The 19,375-nt window shown below is 42.6% G+C and overlaps 1 protein-coding gene across 1 annotated transcript in view; it reads right to left on the reverse strand.

The window, feature by feature from the left end:
* The window catches only part of Iqgap1 (IQ motif containing GTPase activating protein 1), a 94,581-nt gene extending 75,441 nt beyond the window's left edge, over window positions 1-19,140 (reverse strand). The window contains exons 1-2 of the mRNA XM_020179972.2: window positions 18,976-19,140; window positions 17,213-17,312 (exon numbers count right to left, since the gene is read on the reverse strand). Coding sequence (XP_020035561.2) covers window positions 17,213-17,312; window positions 18,976-19,030 — 155 coding nt within the window. The 5' untranslated portion in view covers window positions 19,031-19,140. The remainder of the gene's footprint in view (window positions 1-17,212; window positions 17,313-18,975) is intronic.
* Between the last annotated feature and the right edge of the window lie 235 nt (window positions 19,141-19,375).

Consider the following 19,375-nt stretch of genomic DNA (forward strand, 5'->3'; position numbering starts at 1 on the left):
GGGACACTTCCATCACTGGTTGATAAGTATCTCAGGTTCTTTCATTTCCTTTACCTATGAATGCTATTTAGACATCTTTGAATCCAACATAGGAAATTACATTTATTACTATCAAGTTTCATGTATAAGTCAGGGTATTTTGAAAGCAGAAATTGTCATGCAGTATATTAACTATCACTCCAGCAATCGAGTCAAACTCGAATTTGATGAACACATTACTGAAGCCTAAAACCCAGTGTTTTGCATATAAAATACCCTGCAGGGGTTTTTTTTGTTTGTTTTTTTTGGTACTGGGTTTAAACTCGGCCTACACCTTGAGCCACTCCACCAGTCCTTCTTTTTGTGTGTTCAGTATTCTCAAGATAAGAGTCTCACAAACTATTTGCCTGGCTCGGAACCTCAATCCTCCTGATCTATGTCTCCTGAGTAGCTGGGATTACAGGCGTGAGCCACCAGCACCAGGCTCTGCAGGGCTTTCTTTGAATTAAACCCAAAACCCAATGGTTCAATTCTATCAGACCTTTAAAGAAGAACTGATACCAACCCTCCTTAAACTGTTCCATGAAATAGAAAGGGAAGGAAAACTGCCAAACACATTTTATGAAGCCAGTATTACACTTATCCCAAAACCAGGCAAAGACACCTCCAAAAAGGAGAACTATAGGCCAATCTCTTAATGAACACTGACGCAAAAATCCTCAACAAAATAATGGCAAACCAAATTCAACAACACATCAAAAAGATTATTCACCACGACCAAGTAGGCTTCATCCCAGGGATGCAGGGGTGGTTCAACATACGAAAATCAATAAACGTAATAAACCACATTAACAGAAGCAAAGACAAAAACCACTTGATCGTCTCAATAGATGCAGAAAAAGCCTTTGATAAGATCCAACACCATTTCATGATAAAAGCTCTAAGAAAACTAGGAATAGAAGGAAAGTACCTCAACATTATAAAAGCTATATATGACAAACTTACAGCCAGCATTATACTTAATGGAGAAAAACTGAAACCATTCCCTCTAAAATCAGGAACCAGACAAGGATGCCCACTATCTCCACTCCTATTCAACATAGTACTGGAATTCCTAGCCAGAGCAATCAGGCAAGAAGAAGGAATAAAAGGAATACAAATAGGTAAAGAAACTGTCAAAATATCCCTATTTGAGGACGACATGATCCTATACCTTAAAGACCCAAAAAACTCTACTCAGAAGCTTCTAGACATCATCAATAGCTATAGCAAGGTAGCAGGATATAAAATCAACATAGAAAAATCATTAGCATTTCTACACACTAACAATGAGCAAACTGAAAAAGAATGTATGAGAACAATTCCATTTACAATAGCCTCAAAAAAAATCAAATACCTACGTGTAAACCTAACAAAAGATGTGAATGACCTCTACAAGGAAAACTATACACTTCTGAAGAAAGAGATTGAGGAAGACTATAGAAAGTGGAGAGATCTCCCATGCTCATGGATTGGTAGAATCAACGTAGTAAAAATGTCTATACTCCCCAAAGTAATCTACATGTTTAATGCAATTCCCATCAAAATTCCAATGACATTCATTAAAGAGATTGAAAAATCTACTGTGGAATTTATATGGAAACACAAGAGGCCACGAATAACCAAGGTAATACTCAGTCAAAAGAGCAATGCTGGAGGTATCACGATACCTGACTACAAACTATATTACAAAGCAATAACAATAAAAACAGCATGGTACTGGCACAAAAACAGACATGAAGACCAGTGGAACAGAATAGAGGACCCAGATATGAAGCCACACAACTATAACCAACTTGTCTTTGACAAAGGAGCTAAAAATATACGATGGAGAAATAGCAGTCTCTTCAACAAAAACTGCTGGGAAAACTGGTTAGCAGTCTGCAAAAAACTGAAACTAGATCCATGTATATCACCCTATACCAAGATTAACTCAAAATGGATCAAGGATCTTAATATCAGACCCCAAACTCTTAAGTTGATACAAGAAAGAGTAGGAAATACTCTGGAATTAGTAGGTATAGGTAAGAACTTTCTCAACGAAACCCCAGCAGCATAGCAACTAAGAGATAGCATAAATAAATGAGACCTCATAAAACTAAAAAGCTTCTGTTCATCAAAAGAAATGGTCTCTAAACTGAAGAGAACACCCCCAGAGTGGGAGAAAATATTTGCCAGCTACACATCAGACAAAGAACTGATAACCAGAATATATAGGGAACTTAAAAAACTAAATTCTCCCAAAACTAATGAACCAATAAAGAAATGGGCAAGTGAACTAAACAGAACTTTCTCAAAAGAAGAAATTCAAATGGCCAAAAAACACATGAAAAATGCTCACCATCTCTAGCAATAAAGGAAATGCAAATTAAAACCACACTAAGATTCCACCTCACCCCTGTTAGAATAGCCATCATCAGCACCACCACCAACAACAGGTGTTGGCAAGGATGCGGGGAAAAAGGAACCCTCTTACACTGTTGGTGGGAATGTAAACTAGTACAACCACTCTGGAAAAAAATGTGGAGGCTACTTAAAAAGTTAGACATTGATCTACCATTTGATCCAGCAATACCACTCTTGGGGATTTACCCAAAAGACTGTGACACAGGTTACTCCAGAGGCATCTGCACACCCATGTTTATTGTGGCACTATTCACAATAGCCAAGTTATGGAAACAGCCAAGATGCCCCACCACTGACGAATGGATTAAGAAAATGTGGTATCTACACACAATGGAATTTTATGCAGCCATGAAGAAGAACGAAATGTTATCATTCGCTGGTAAATGGATGGAATTGGAGAACATCATTCTGAGTTAGGTTAGCCTGGCCCAAAAGACCAAAAATCGTATGTTCTCCCTCATTATGTGGACATTAGATCAAGGGCAAACACAACAAGGGGATTGGACTCTAAGCACATGATAAAAGCGAGAGCACACAAGGGAGGGGTGAGGATAGGTAAGACACCTAAAAAATTAGCTAGCATTTGTTGCCCTTAACGCAGAGAAACTAAAGCAGATACCTTAAAAGCAACTGAGGCCAACAGGAAAAGAGGACCAGGAACTAGAGAAAAGGGTAGATCAAGAAGAATTAACCTAAAAGGTAACACACATGCACAGGAAATCAATGCGAGTCAACTCCCTGTATAGCTATCCTTATCTCAACCAGCAAAAACCCTTGTTCCTTCCTATTATTGCTTATACTCTCTCTTCAACAAAACTAGAGATAAGGGCAAAATAGTTTCTGCCGGGTATTGAGGGGGTGTGGGGGAAAGGGAGGGGGTGGAGTGGGTGGTAAGGGAGGGGGTGGGGGCAGGGGGGAGAAATGACCCAAGCCTTGTATGCACATATGAATAATAAAAAAAAAATAAAATAAAACCCAATGGTTCTTTTTATGAGATAAAATTTGCAAGCTCACCATTTTTAATTATTTTAAAGCATGGAGCTCAGTAACTTTTAGTGTATTTACAATGTTTTACACCCATCATTACTACCTAATTCCAGAATACTTTCACCACCCAAAAAGAAACACTGTGTCCAGCCTAACAATGGCTTATCCAGCCACCTCCAGATTTTACTTTGTAATCTACTTCCATTTATCCACCCCGTCTGTGAGAGAATCACAAGACATGCTGTCTGACACCTTGCTGTATTCTAGACACAGCTTGGTTTTCTCTGACTCACAGATCTGGTGACCCTGCTCAAAAGGAAATGACATTAACTGGCATGGCTTTCCTTAGGAGTCCATGTTGGCTCCTATGCATCACTTCTCTTCTCAGCAAGTGCTCAGAAGCCATCTATTTCACCAGGTGCCCTGGAATTGTGCCACTCTAATGTTTAGCCTGAAACCAGTTCACTCACCAGAGTTCATAATATCCTCCGTTCCTTTTGAACAATTAGTACATTTTCACTCCTCCACTCCTAAAACCATATTCCTGTCCTTTACAATGTCTTCAAAGATCACAGACTAGAGTTCAGCAGTCACATTATGGCTTTAAGCTCCACAAGTTAGGAACAAGGAACTCAATGGAGAACGGAAAGACCTTACAACAAAACACAAAACAGTTCAGGACTGAAGTAGTCCCTCAAATTCCTGGCTGACAGAGCCCTGGGCTTCCCAAACCAGAACACCCTGGACTGCTAGTCTTCTGAGGAGAGTCTGACAGTGAGCTAGGGCTGTACCCAACATCCTCTCCAGGGATGCTCAGAGCTTACAGCTCCCAGACACAGATTCGAAGTGAATAACATGTCTGGCTTGGTGGAACCCAGGACTCTGAAACTTATTTCACCACTGAGCCCTTTCTTCCTCAATGTTGCAACATTCATTAATAGACTATACCTCCAAAACTATTGATATGGAAGGCCGGCCACATCCACACAGGTTTCAAAGCCCAACTTTGTGCTCTCCTGTAGCACAAAGAATAAATTAGGTTCATTTGGCAAGTCTGCTCATCTCTTTTTTTCTTTTCTTTTGGGCAGTGCTGGGGCTTGAACTCAGGGCCTATACCTTGAGCCCTTTTTTGTGATGAATTTTTTTCTGAGATAAGGTCTCAGAACTATTTGCCAGGGCTGGCTTCAAACCACAATCATCCTGATCTTTTACCTCCTGAGCAGCTAGGATTACAGGTGTGAGCCACCAGTGCCCAGCCCTAAATGCTAAAGCTCTTTACAGACACACACACAAAAAAATACTGGAAGAAACCATGAGGGAATGTTTTTATATAATCTTAGTATAGATAAGGACTTTATAAAAATTATCCAAGTGTGGGGGGGAACCCAGTATAAAATAAAAATTCAAATGTGTTTTAAAATTCTAAATTATTTTAAGCACCAGACACAAAGTATAAGTTTAAAGGGCAAAACAGAAAAAAAACACAACACATACAGCATAGGAGGGCTAATTCTTTCAACATACAAAGAGCTCTTACATGTCGCTAAGAAAAAAACTAATAATCCAATAGAAAAATGAGCAATAGGTTCTGTCAACTCAGCTCACAGGAAATACAAATAAATGACTTTGCAACATATGTAAAGATGCTCAGTTTCACTCATAGCCAGAGAATGTGAAGATGAAGCTATTATGGAATAGCATCATCTATGACACTGATAAACATTAAGTTATAATATTCTGGGCTGGCAAAGTTATTGGGAAAGCAGCTCTCTCACATCATAGGTAGACACACAGACATGAGCTGGCACCACCTCCAGAAAGAGCAAATCAGCAATGTTTAACAGAACTGAACATGCAGCTGAGCACTGTAGTTCATACCTATAATCCCAGCAGTCAGGAGGCAAAGGCAGGAGAATCAAGAGTTTAAGGCCAGCCTGGGCTACACAGTGAAAGCCTGTCTCAAAAAAAAAACAAAACCTAAATGTATATAATTCCTTTCACCCAGAAACAGCACTTTCAGAAATGTATCCTTCAAGAACACCTCCACACGCATGACGGCATACACACAAAGCATCTAACCACAGCACTGTCATGGTAAGAAAAGCCAAGGGAGAACAACTGTCCACTGGCATTGAGAAACTGGGTTATGCTGAAAACTAAGCAACTGAGAGATATTAAAATGAGGCACTCTACTGCATCCATGTGCAAAGAGTTTCCAGACACAAACATCTCTTCTAAACACAGAAGAGAGTGCTTTGAATGATAAGCAGAGAGTATCTTGGGGAAGATACACAATAATAATGGTGACTCCATCTAGAAAAGATACCTGGGTGGCTGCAGAAACAAGATGACAGAGACAGACTTTCCCACTGTATATGTGAATTGCATACCATGTCCATATGTTATTTGTTTTTTAGCAAGGAGAAAATATTTTAAATAATTTTCTTGTGGTGCTAGGGATTCAGTGCAGGGCATTGCACATGCTAGACAAATGCTCTACCACTGAGATACAGCCCCGCCCTAAAATAAATATTTTGATTAAGATCAAATCAGGGCCAGGTGTAGTGGTGCATACCTGTAACCCCAGCTACTCAGGAATGGAGACAGAAGGACAGAGGTTCAAGGTCAGCCTGGGCAAAGTCAGTGCAACCCCATTTCAATCAATAAGCCAGTATAGTGGCACACACATGTTATCCCAGCTACATAGGAGGATCTCAGTATAAGCCTGTCCAGGGCAAAAACTGAGAAATAACAAAAAGGACTGGGGGAGTGGCTGAAGTGGTAGAATGTTTGCCTAGCAAGTACAAGGCTCCAAGTTTAAACCCCAATAGAGGATAAAAAAGTCAGGTATGATTGTACATGCCTGTAATTCCAGCTACTCCAGAGGTGGAAGTAGGAGGAACATGATCCAAAGCTAGCTAGAAAAAAGCAGAAGACCCTATCTAAAAAGAAACTATATTAGTGTTTTTTTTTTTTTTTTTTTTTTTCAGTGCTAGGGACCGAACTCAGGGCCTTGCACTTGCCAGGCAAGCGCTCTTCCACTGAGCTAAATCCCCAACCCCTAAAAAGAAACTAAAAGCAAAAAGGACTGAGGACATGGCTCAAGCAGTAGACTGTCTGCCCAGCAAGCACAAGGCCCTGAGTGTAAACCTTAATACTACCAAAAAAAAAGAGCAAATCAAACTAAAAATTTTTTATCATTTCTTATCTCTAATGACCATAGACTTTTTCCTTTTCTAACTTTGCCCCACTCTGTCTCTTTTTCCCTTTTTGTTTTTTCTTTAGATAGCATCTCACCATGTAGCTGGGCTGGCCTGGAGCTCTGGATCCTCCTGTCTCAGTCTCCTGTGCTCCTAGAGTGCTGGGTTTAAGGCATGCACTACCAAACCTGGCCCCATTCTCTTAATTATTCCTTCTACTCTGTGTTTAGGTCACCAATGAATCCTACTCACAAAATTATTTTTAATTTTTGATGGCGCTGATCAATGATGCCAAGCCATAGCTTGATATTTTTAACACTATGATTATAAATTATCATTTATCCATAATGATACCTATCATAATAGTTTTTCCCTCTACAAACATCTCACAAACCTTAGATCCCAGTGTTCTCTGAGTCCCCAACATCTGCCCCAAGAGCATCAAAGCCCTGCGTTGGCAGCTTATGCCTTCTCCTCCTCCCCGCCCCCGCCCTCCCCTCCATGGTCCTTCTGCTTTTCGTTATGATTTCCAGTGAGTCAACAGGAAGGCATTCTGAGTAAGAAGAAATAGAGGCCTTTAGACAAGTCTTTTCTCCACCCACAATCCCCAAAAAGACAGTGCTTACCAAGTGACCTAAGACAGTTTCCAATCCACTTTGCCACTCCTGTCTGTATGAGGTCACTAGCTAACGAACTAAGGACACCTGCAAACCCAGTCACTCAGGAGGCTGAGGCAGCAGGACTACAAGTGTAAGGCCAGCCTGGACAACTTACCAAGACCCTGTCTCAAAATTTAAAAACAAAACAAAAAATCAAAAGGAGTCAGGCCAGTAGTAGAACACTTGCCCAGCCTGCATGAGGCCCTGAATTCAATTCTAGCACAACAACAGAAGCAAGAATTGGAGTTTGCCCATATACACATTAGAAGGTGAAAGAGATTCTGCAGTAAGAGACAGGAAAGAGCTCTAATTCCCTCAGCCATTTGCAGCAAGCCAATTACTTCACCAGCTGACCTGACACTGGACTTAAAATATCCTACCAGGCCTTTAGCAGTTAAGAATGCCAGTGTGGTGTCACACAGACCTGGGCTTGAACTGCAGAGATAGTTATCCAGTCTTGGGATAAGTGATATTAACTCATTTTTTCTTCCTTAAAATAAACATATGCCTACCTCAGGATAATACTCTGTGTAAGTTTCAGCACCATTCTGCTGAATGATGGGCAGTACTGTAGCAATACAAGCAGCGCTCAACTCAGCATCAGGCCCATGTGGTTGAGAGCTCTGGAGTCCTCACCAAACCTGACATGGGGAGGAACCTTGCTAAGCTCTGCTATCTTCTCTGTTGAATGTAAATAATAAGCACCTCCTGGGGCTTCACATCACTAGAGAAAGCATATGAAGTGCTCAGTGCAGTGTTCACACACAGTAAGTACTCAGTAGCACACAGACGCAGACAGGGGAGAAGGGAGAAGCAAGAAGAAACATTGACTTGGAAACACATGGGAAATATTCTCAATTGTGGCAGGTCTGGAGGATTTTTATTTTGAGAGGGATTTTTTCTTTCTTTCTTTCTTTTTTTTTTTTTGCTTCCTTTTAACTTTCCTAAGGTGAAGTGTTAAGGTTTATAAAATAAAATGCCTTATTGAAATAACCAATTCTGCCCAACATACAATTATAAGAATTTTTTTTAAATTCAAACTTAGGTAAACTTGGGGTTCAAAATAAACCATCAACCAATTCTTTCACTTACCTGTTTGTTTTTATTAAAAATGCTGTCAAACCACTTGCAGGAGACTTCAAGAGTGAAAATCAAGCCAAGCTCTGCTTTATATGATCAGGTAGGCTTTGGGCCCCCAGCATTCAACTAGCACACTCATCTAGCTCAAAGATATGGTCTCTAGGCAACCAAGTCTCAAACTAAACAAACAAAATATGAATCACTTCCGGAAGGTCTCACTTGCCTACCAGCACTTTTTACACAAATACTTGTCAAAGGGTTTATTTAGGCAGCCACAACTGGAGACAACCAAAAGCACATCAAATACCACGTAACTTCAAAATGTTCAAAACCAGTCCTACTACAAACAAATATCCCCAAACTGCTACACAGTGAAGCCCAAGATTTTACAGAAATCAAACAAGTCACCAAGCAAAGCTAGAAAATCAAATTCCTAGAACATGCCTATTTGGGACCTCAAATATACTGTTACTATTTTGTCATTAGGGGTTTTAAAACACAAAAACACAATTACTGCTCTGATCTTTATATGCCAAATTAGGACAAATTAATGGGCCACTCCACCAAGATTTCCCAATCTTGCCTGGTGGACAATCTGCATTCTGTCAGCCAGTTAACACTGGTCTCAGGCGGTCATCTTCACTTGAACATCTACTGATTGTGAGAAGTGAAGTACTGAAGCCAGTTCTCTCTTGCTTACCCTCTCCTTTTTCCACTTGGAAGTGAGCATGCATGAAGCGTGCTATTGTTCATGAACTAAACAAAGACCACTTAATCTAGTAACAAGAACAGAGGGGGAAAGGAGTGCAAGAACCATAGTTCTTACTAGTTCTTAAATGAAAACTAAAATAGAACAAACATCTACCAATAACAGAACCAAGGAGAACAAATCAAGACCGTGAGACAAGATAGTGAAACGCACATCTAGAATGAATGGTCAAGATGATTTATTTTAATGACTGTTGTTATGATTTAACATAAGCAAATGAAGTGGAGAACAGCTGTTACAGAGACTATGCAGATCTAACCCCAAGACAGAACTAATGAATCAGAACCAATTATTATAGGTATAATGAATAACTTCCGAGACTTAAAATAAACAAAAAAGACATTACGAAATCAAGGACAGTCTTGCGCTGGGGATTTGGCTCAGTGGTAGAGCACCTGCCTAGCATGCACAGCACATATGAGGGCCTGAGTTCAATCCCCACCAACACACACACACACACACACAAAAAAGTGTGCTGGGGGCACTGGAGGAGTCTCCACATTATAGGCAAAATTACTAAGCCAAGATCAACCCTAATATGTAGCTTGGGAAAAGGTTTATGCTTCAAGGAACAAGGATTCTGCAAGTTTCAAATCACAAAAAAAAGTTTTTTTTTAAATTCCAAATCAAGTTACTTGTTAAGAAGCTAAATATTAAGCTAGTTTCAGATATCATTTCTTAGTATTGAGAACAAGCAAATGAAGTTACATATATTTTCTCCAAAAAAAGGAGAAAAATACATAGTTCATCATGACAGAATAGAAGTCCAGAACTAGAACTATATGTATTGTTTGACAAAGGAGACATAAATTGCTAACAGGTAGTAAAAAGAGGGTTCTGAAGTAATACCACAATAATTTAGAAACACCATGGTATTTAAAGACAGACTTTAAAAAAAAAAATTAAATCACAGAAAAGCTAAGAGAATACAAAACTGTACATTTTTAGCAAGGTTTTAGAGAAAACTGAACTATTTAGGCTTTGAATTAGTAAAACAAATTGTAAGCAGAGAGATTAACATTCGAATTCCAGGGGCTGGGGGAACAGGTCAGAGAACAGCAGTGCATTTGCCTAGTGTGCAAAAAGCCCTGGATTCGATTCCCAAAATTGGCAAAAAAAAAAAAAAAAAAGAAAGAAAGAAAGAAAGAAAGAAATTAACTCCATAAAGTTTAAAACTGTACAGTGAAAAACAAGTAACATGGAGAACTGAGGAGTAAGAGTTGCTGCAAATATGACAGGCCAATGTGCACATTGTAAGAGCGCTCACAAAAGTTAACAATCATGACCCAGGATTACAGGGTTGCCTAAGAAACTAAAACTTTAGGAAAAAAAAGAAACAAAACTGGCCAGTGGCTCACTCCTGTAATCCTAGTTACTCAGGAGGCTGAGATCTGGAAGGTCAAGATTTTAGGTCAACCCAGGCAAAAAAGTTCACTAAAGCAAGGCATGGTGGCTCATGCTTGTAATCCTAACTATCAGGGAAGCTGGTATCAGGAGGATCAAGTTTTTAGGCCAGTCCAGGCAAATAGTTCAAGAGCCCATCTCCAAAAGAACCAAAGCAAAATGGCCCAGAGGTAGAGCTCAAGCGGAAGAGCCTTGTTTGCAAGCCTGATGCCCTGAGTTCAAGCCTCCAGTCCTACCAAAAAGGAAAAGAAAATAGTTCACAAGAGGCTATCTCAACCAATAAATGGTATGCAAGGTGCCTGTCATCACAGTTAAATTTAAAATAGGAGGATACCAGTTCCAGGCTGGCCCAGGCAAAAATGCTAGATCCTGTGTCAAAAATAACCAGAGCAAGCACACCTGTAATCCTAGCTACTCAGGAGGAAGAGATCAGGAGAATCAAGGTTCAAAGCCGGCCCCTGGCAAATAGCTCTTGAGATCCTATCTAGAAAAAAGGGCTGATATAGTAGCTCAACTGGTAGAGTGCCTGCCTAGCAAGAATGAAGCCCTGAGTTAAAACTCCAGTGCCGCAAAAAAAAAAAAAAAAAAAAGGAATGTCCTGCATTAAAAAAAAAACTAGACCAAAAAGGGCAGGTCTGCTAGCAAGTACTGAGTTCAAACCTCAGTACCATAAGGAAAAAAAAAAAAAAGCAATGAATATGTAAGAAAATGTTCAAACTCTCCAGCAATTACAACAATATAACTTTAAGCCAGAATAAACCTAAACAGATTATATATTATGTAGAAACCGAAAATAGCAATTAAGAAATACAGCAGTTTAAAATCTGAGTTTGTGATCACAACTATCTAAGAACTATGTACTTACAGGTTTTTTAAAAAATCTTGATCCCTTCCCTTTTTCTTTTTTATAAAATTCATTTCATTGTAAAAAGGATTTTAGATGGATAGCACAGCATTAAATTTAAAAAGTCCTCTCACACCCCAATCCCACTATTCCACTCCCTAGAGGCATCCTGTTTCTGGTGTTTCCTTTCAGACAAAAGCTGAAGTCTAAAATGAAAAAACAAGGGCCACCAACCTTTAGGACCTTGAAAGGGCCCAGAAGATTCCTCCAACAGTGTACTAACACCCCACCACGTTTTAAATCTCCCTCTGCATCTCAGCGTGCCATGCAGCACTCACCCACAGTAGCTCAAAACTACATAGCATCCCATCCCCACTCTACAAAGTGCAAATTTCAGCCCACTCCCTGTGGTTAAACAACTCGCAAAACCTGAATCAGAAGGCACACCCGCCAAATGGGACTGAGTCTCACTCCTCTCTCTTCAGCAAGTTATCTCAACACTCAACATGGTCAAGGACATTTTCTTTCAGTCTTTTTGAGTTTGCCTAATTAGACCGTGGAGTCATGGCTTTCTTAGTAATGATAGCTACTAACTCCGTGACTGCCTTATACAGACTACTCTCCAGTTGTTTGTGCTGGGGTCGAACTCGAGGCCTCGAATGCTAAGTATACGTCTACCACTGAGCTACACCCCTGACTCCACACTCACTTCTCGATTATAAATTTTGCAGTGTCTCAGCTACAAGACAGTGGGCAGCTTTGGGTGGCCCTGCTAGGAAGGAAAGTTCTTATATGAAACATAGTTACCCACTAGGAAAGAAAGCTCTCACTTGTAACACTGTTACCCACTCAGCCTTCCTACTGCAAAAGCACCCAGTCTGAAGCACTTTAACAGCTACACTTTTAAGTGCAACCCACTTCTGATCATGGAGTCTGTCCAAGGCAGCTGCACTAAGTTAGGTTTCAGAAAAAGAGAATGCATGTTTCCACCCATGTCCCCATTTTAAGAGTGAAGCCCACTTGTTACTTGGTAACAAGCCCTTGGTAACTATGAATACACCCATGCATCCGGATCCCAGTGCCAATGTGCCCATGGCTACATGCTATGGACCCTGAATCACACTGGCTGTTGTAAAGTGACTAGTTTTCTCAGCTGTATAAGGAGAGTTTGAGCCAGACAAAGTGAGTTTGGATCAATATCCTAATAAAAAAAAAATCTCCCTTTTTTTCTTTCTTTCTTTTTTTTTTTTGGAGATAGGTTCTCACTACTTAGCCTGGGCTGGCCTCAAACTTGCGACACTCCTGCCTTAGCCTCCCAAGTGCTGGAATTACACACATGCACCACCATGGCTGGCTTTCTCTCTCAATTTTTTTTTTTAAACTGGGATTGAGGTTTGAACTCAGGACTTTGCACTTGCCAGGCAGGTGGTCTACTGTTTGAGCCACACCTCCAGTCTATTTTGCTCTGGTTATTTTGGAGATAGGGTCTCACAAACTATTTGCCCTGGCTGGGCTCAAACTACGATCTTCCCGATCTCAGCCTCCCAATCCAGCTTGGATTACAGAGTGAGCCACCAGTGCCCAGCTCTCTAAACTCTTAACTGATGCTTCTCCATCAGGGAATTGTAGAAGCTGGTGGGCAGGCTATTCTTCCTAGTAACCTCACCTACCTATTTTGTCTTCTTGTCTCTTAAATGTCTTAACCTCTGTTTTCAGGACCCCAGTATGATAACCTGTAAATACTCAGATGTTCCTGGAATTCTACTACCATTTATGAGGAGAGATCTGAAGAAGTGAACACAGAAAATTATCTATGCCAACAACAAAGATGGATGTACAAAAGAGAATTTGTTCTCATCAACTAACTTGTTTTCCAGATTGTTCTTCAGTCCCCCCAAACTACAGAAGGGACAATGCTCCCACTCAGCACTTATTAGCACCACGTGGTTCTTATGGTCTCCAACCAGCCATGGCCTGCACTTTCCCGTCCACACGGACAGCTGGGAGTCTACGCCCCTGGAGCTTGCAAAAGGGCACTTAGCAGGAAGAAGGTGGTCCAGGACAGATTTGAATGAACAAACCAGAAAGTTTCTGAAAGAAGGAATACTAAATGGGAGAATTCAGGGAGTGCTCCAATTAACCTTATCTTGTAACCTTTAACCTAACTGAATTTTCCTCCACTTCCAGAACTACTTACACTTTCTCTGAATCTGCACTTTTCCCTGTCTGATATGTTCTTGGCTTAGTTCCTTTTCTTTTCATATGAGCTGCCTTCTGATCTTTATTACTTTCTCAGGTAGAAGACCTGAGAACCTACATACCTCACAGATTTAAATGTCTCCTCCTCAATTAGGTGAACCTACTATTCACCCCTCCTGTACACTGCTCCTTAGCTACAAAAAAAGTAAAGCCATTCAGAACAGGCAAAGAAACAAAAGTGAACTCTCATGTAAGCATGACTAGTAATCCCTTTTATAAAATCCTTGCTCCATTGCATGGCCTTTAGCAGAAAGTTTGACTCCTTAAATACTTAATTAGAAAAACAGCTTAATTTCCATATTGAAGTTAGTTTTGAAATAATACAGCAGAAATTGCTGTATTTTCAACTTCCCAGCCACTCCCAGTGCATATTTTTATGAATCACCCTTAAATTTTCCCACTTAACCTTTTGGGGAAATATAAGCCAATAAGCACATCTAATTCCTCTCTCTTTCTCTCTCTCTCACAGACACACACACACTCACACACATGTGCGCGTGCTCAGTATCCACATATTAATTCTCTCCACACACTTTCATTTCTTCCCATGAAAGAGCTGTTAAAGGTACAGGGGAAGTGGAGTGCCCCAGGAAACACAATGGGGCTACTGTACTAGAAGGTGGAGACTTTGTGGCAGGGGTAGAGGTATTATAAATAGAACTCAGGAAGGGAACCTTTCCTCCCTTAGATTTCACTGATCTTTATTCCTGGCCTCAAAGCCACTGTAAGTCCCAGACCCTGGGGCTCCTTCATCTTTAGAGGAAACAAGACCAGGCCAAACCCAAAAGGCAAACTGGGCACTGTGTTGGGCGAGGAGGGTATGAGGAGCCCTAGGAGCCCACAAGATGCAGCCCAGCTCCCCAGGGCAGGAGTCAGAGTAGGAGAGGAAGGCCTAGCTAACAATGAAGAGAAGTCTACCATGTACCCAGAAAGTATTCTAGGGGTGGCAGCAGCCAGATTAGATGGCTGGTGGGGATCCTAGTCCTCTTTTCTCACCAAAACATTCCAGGTTTCTCGGTTCTCTCTAGCTATAAATCTAAACGGGTGCTTCCCCAAGATAATTTTCTAATCAACGCTTTTAGCAAAACAACAACAAAATCACCACATCTAGATTTTATATGATTTCTTCCATAAAATAAATCAGGCACATCTCTGCAATGCCAAGCCAACAGAAGACTATGCCAAGGCAATATGCAACAGTTAGGCCCTCTGTTAGAACTCAAAGCATAAGAAATAAAGACCACCACCAATGTCTCCACTGCCTGTCATTCCTAAGCGTGCACAAGCTTCCATCTAAACCCCCAGAAGATAAAGGCCTCTGGGCGGGTTAGTTAATGGGACTCTTTCCTACCCTGGAAAAACACCTGACAGAAAAGAATGTGCTCTGGAGCAGAGGCAAAAGAAATGCCACCAGGGTGGCCCTTGAGGAAGGGAAGAATGAGAAAAGCATCACCCTGCCAGGCTGTTACATCCCACACTGTCACATCCCAGGGCCCTAATGAGGTTTTAAATCCTGTTCCTCAGTTGCCATGAGGGGTGGGGAGGACCATCAGAACCACTAGATGCATTTTAAAATCTGTAGGTGTGGAGCTGGGGATGTAGCTGAGCAGACAACGCCTAGCATGCACAAGACCCTGGGTTCAATGCCAAACACTGCAAAAATTAAAAATACAGGGGTCTGACTTCTCCAGCCCAGAGTTACTGAACCAGAATCTCTGTGGTAAGGCCCAGATATCTGCATTTTTTAAGTTCCCCAGCTCATCCTAATGTACATGCTTGTTTATAACCACTGCATAAAACAATGGAAACTATTTTAATCAAGAAACTACAAGTAGACAGGAAAATCCAGGCCTGTTTCCTCACTGAAATAATACGGCTGAACTACATTAGAGGTTGAACTGGTGTAGTTACAGTGTTCAGAGAAGAAGGGAGTCAGGAAAGACCCTCTGTAAAAAGAATGTTACAGTGGAAATCCAGTACTTAAACAAAAACAGAACAGCTGTGGATGGGAGAAGGATGCTGTGCTAGGGTTCTTCTTTCTCATCCTCCGGTCACCCCAACAGAGTTCCCACTGCCCCAAGATTCCCACAGAGCACAAGATGATCTCTTAGACCAGCTTACAAATTCTTTCACCTTCCAAAACAACTTAAGTACCTGAGGACTTAATATTTTTGTTCCCTTACAAACTTTGTGTGAGGAAATGTCCCCTTTTCTAACAGCATATTCATTTCTTCCATTCTAAAACTTCCATTTAGGGGGTCTGGAGGTGCAGCTCAGTGGTAGAATGTGTGCTTAGTATGTGGGAGGCCCTGGGTTCTACCTCCAGCACCACCAAGTTATCATGATAAACTTCCATTTACACAGCTAAGTGCTGTTATCACTCATCCTCACCTAAACCACTAGTACCAGTACCTGATTTCCTTGAAAGGCTTAGAAGAAGAAATGCCAAATGCATGTCAGTAGTTACTCCAGGGAAGCAAAGAAGAATGGGAGCAGGGAGGGACAAAAAGGGACTCAAACTGTGGCAGTTATTTTATCTAGAGGAAAGGGGAAGACCTGAAGAGTAACCATGTGTTGGTTCCAGAATAGAGAATGACACATTGTTCTCTGGATTTTCCTTCACATTTTAAGATGTTCAGATTTTAAAAAGAAAAAAAAAGAAAGCCCATGTTTATTAGCCCATTTAAAACATCCTTGATTTTTCATTAATCTTTGATGATAAATACCTTTCATTACCCTCCCTCATCTTTTCCTCCAAAGCTTACTTATAGAATACAGAATCTATAATTACATCCATCCATCCTGGGAGGCTGCAAAAGAACATAAGCACCAGAACAAAAGGAATCATTGATAGCAAATTGATACCCTAAAATTAAGACCACAAGGTCCTGAGATATCTGAATAACAACAGCTATACATCCACTTCATAAAGAACACAGAGGATGCTGCCTTTGGTAAGCCGTCTCAATATCACAGAATGGGGTGGATCTTCACCTACAGCACATCCCTTATAAGCCTCCCAAATCCAGTACCCATTCCACAAGTCAAGAGGCGGGGGACTCAATTCATATATAAATTAAAACTAGGAAAGAATCAGCAAAGTATTAAGACCAAGAGCTTCAAACTGGGTGCTGGTGGCTCATGCCTGTAATCCTAGCTACTTGGGAAACTGACATTGGGAGGATCGGAGTTTGAGGCCAGCCTGGGCAAACAGTTCTTAAGACCTTCATCTCCAAAATAACCAAAGCAAAAATAGACTGAAGGTGTGGCTCAAGCAGTAGAGCGCCTGATTTGCAAGTATGAAGCAACTTCAAACACTAAAAATGCTATTCCCAACAGACAGCTGGCAGTACCTAAAACACGCACCATAACAAACATAAAACTGAACTGCACAAATGTGGAAATTTTTCAGTATCACAAATGTTCATCACAGTGCTGCAAGATAAACCACCCACAGGCTCCCATGAATAAACACCCTACCTGTACTTACTCCCTAACCACTCCCACAGTCTCACCTACAGCATACACAGAGCAATCTTTATGTTCACAACATGTCACTTCCCTTCTCTAGACAGCCCATCTTTACCTCTTTGCTTCTTCCAAATGACAAAGGTACTCATAAGCCACATTCTGCCGTCTCCTTTCATCCATCTCCTCGGCAGTAAGCCTCTCGTTATCCAGGACAGCTAAAACATGAAAGAGCGAGTGTAAATCCCAGGATCTGTAACCTTCTTATAGATAAAAGAATGCCACAGCCATCAAATTCCTGCTAGTCACCTAACAAGTCAAAGCAACTGGTAGATGTTAGGTGTACTACAATAACTTTCCTAAGACAAGAACTATGAGGTTTCAACTATATTCATCTTGTCCTTTTTAAAAATGTATGGTAACAGGAACATGTACTAAATTCTGACTTGAGACTTGGCCTAAACTTGTGGCTGTTTGTCAGAGCTTTTTAAATATAGATTTCATCATACTTTTCCTTTTATTAATAACCAAAGCCAGCAGTTATAAAATGCTAAGTGGTAGTAATTGCGCTAAGCACTTTACATGCATTCTCTCACTGAAGCCCACAACAATCCTGTGATTATTCCTATTTTACAGAGCAGGAAACTGAAGCTGGGTGAGCTTAGCCCCACGGCTAAGAGGAGGAGGGGTCTGGATTCAAACTCAGCCAGCCAGTCTGCAAGGCCTTCAGGCTTCACCCTGAAGCAATCTGACTTCATGGTCATCCAAGGTATGGAATAAATTCCTAACCCCTTGGCAAGGCAGTCCAGGCCTTTCCCAGTCTGGCCTCAGCTACTTTTGGAAATGCTTCTGCCTCATCCCTCACCCACGCCACCACCACAGTGCACTCTTCCCGACATAAGCAGTGCCCCTGTCCTCAATATCTTAGTTTGTGTCTCTTGTCCCACCCTGCCCTGTCCATGTTTCCTATCATTCCAGGCTGAGTTCTGATGTCACTACCTGTGCTTACACTGCCTTCCCCTAGCCCCTTCTCCTCATCGCTTGCACATCTTTTATCTTAATTGCCCCCATTAGCATTAGCTTGTACACCTGTCTGTCTCTCTGATTAACAATTCTTTGAAGGCTGGGCTTGTCTTACTCATCCCTATTTTCACAAACGTGGCACAATACTTCACATATAACTGTTGATAATTCTTTTTATTTAGAAAAAACAAGATTATCCCCAGAACACAAAATAAAATCGGGACCCTAAAAGACCCTACTATAGCCAGTAGTAACCATCCCACCCATGGTTCACTGACGTCCCAGAGATGGCCACAGAAAATGAGGAAGTCAGAGGTTTTCGATGCTTTTTTGGTTGGGCTTTTTTTTTTTTTTTTTTTTAATTTTGAAATCCGGACGTGGGAATGCAGTCTGAAGAAAGCAGGAGTGACCTGCCCGGGACCGCACCTGGCAGCTAGCCTGGGGCCGGGCAGGTCGGGACCCTGGATGTGCCCTGCAGGCAGCACCTTCCCACCGAGTGGAGCAGAGCCGGGGCCCCGTCCCCGTCCCCGTCCCCGTCCCCGTCCCCGGGACACGCCCTGCACGTCCTCCTGCCACCTCACCCCGGCCGTCTCCCCAGTCTCGGTCGCGCTGGCGGCGGGAGGCTCTGGGTGGGGCTCCGGCCGCGGCCCGGGCTAACGCGGGGAGGCGCCCGGGTCCTACCGGCCGCCCCGGAGCTCGAGGGGACGCGGGCGCCGCACCCCGCCACCGCCACCCCGCCCGGCCGGCTCTTCCGGGTCCGCGCGGCCCGCAGCCACCCGGCCCCACCCGGCCCGCGGAGCCCCCAAGAAAACCGCGCCTCGGAGACCGCGAGCTCCGCTGCAAGGTCCCCTCACTCACAGCCATAGTGCGGCCGGGCCACGCCCAGCCCGTCAACCTCGTCCGCGGCGGACATGGCGGCCGAGCCCGGGTCTCTGGTGAGGAAACGGTGAGACCTTGAAGACACGGGCGGCGGCAGCTGCAAGCTCCTGCAGAGTGCGCGGGCTGTCGGGGTCCCCGAGGCCCCGCCCCGCGCCACCGGCCCCACCCCACAGGCCTCGCCCATCCGCACTGCTCCAGGGGGCGGGCGAAGGCGGGGCCATGGCTGATGGCCACGCCCCCTTCCGCCAGCCCCGCCCAGCTTCTGTGCCCCAGAATGCGGGCGGAGGCGGGGCCAGGGCTGCTGGGCTCCGCCCCCTCCTGCAGGCCCCGCCCTAGCGGCCTCGCCCAGCTGCGCTGCTCCAGCGCACGCACGGAGGCA

Source organism: Castor canadensis, chromosome 19 (genome assembly GCF_047511655.1).
Source record: "Castor canadensis chromosome 19, mCasCan1.hap1v2, whole genome shotgun sequence".
In the NCBI taxonomy this organism is placed as follows: domain Eukaryota; kingdom Metazoa; phylum Chordata; class Mammalia; order Rodentia; family Castoridae; genus Castor; species Castor canadensis.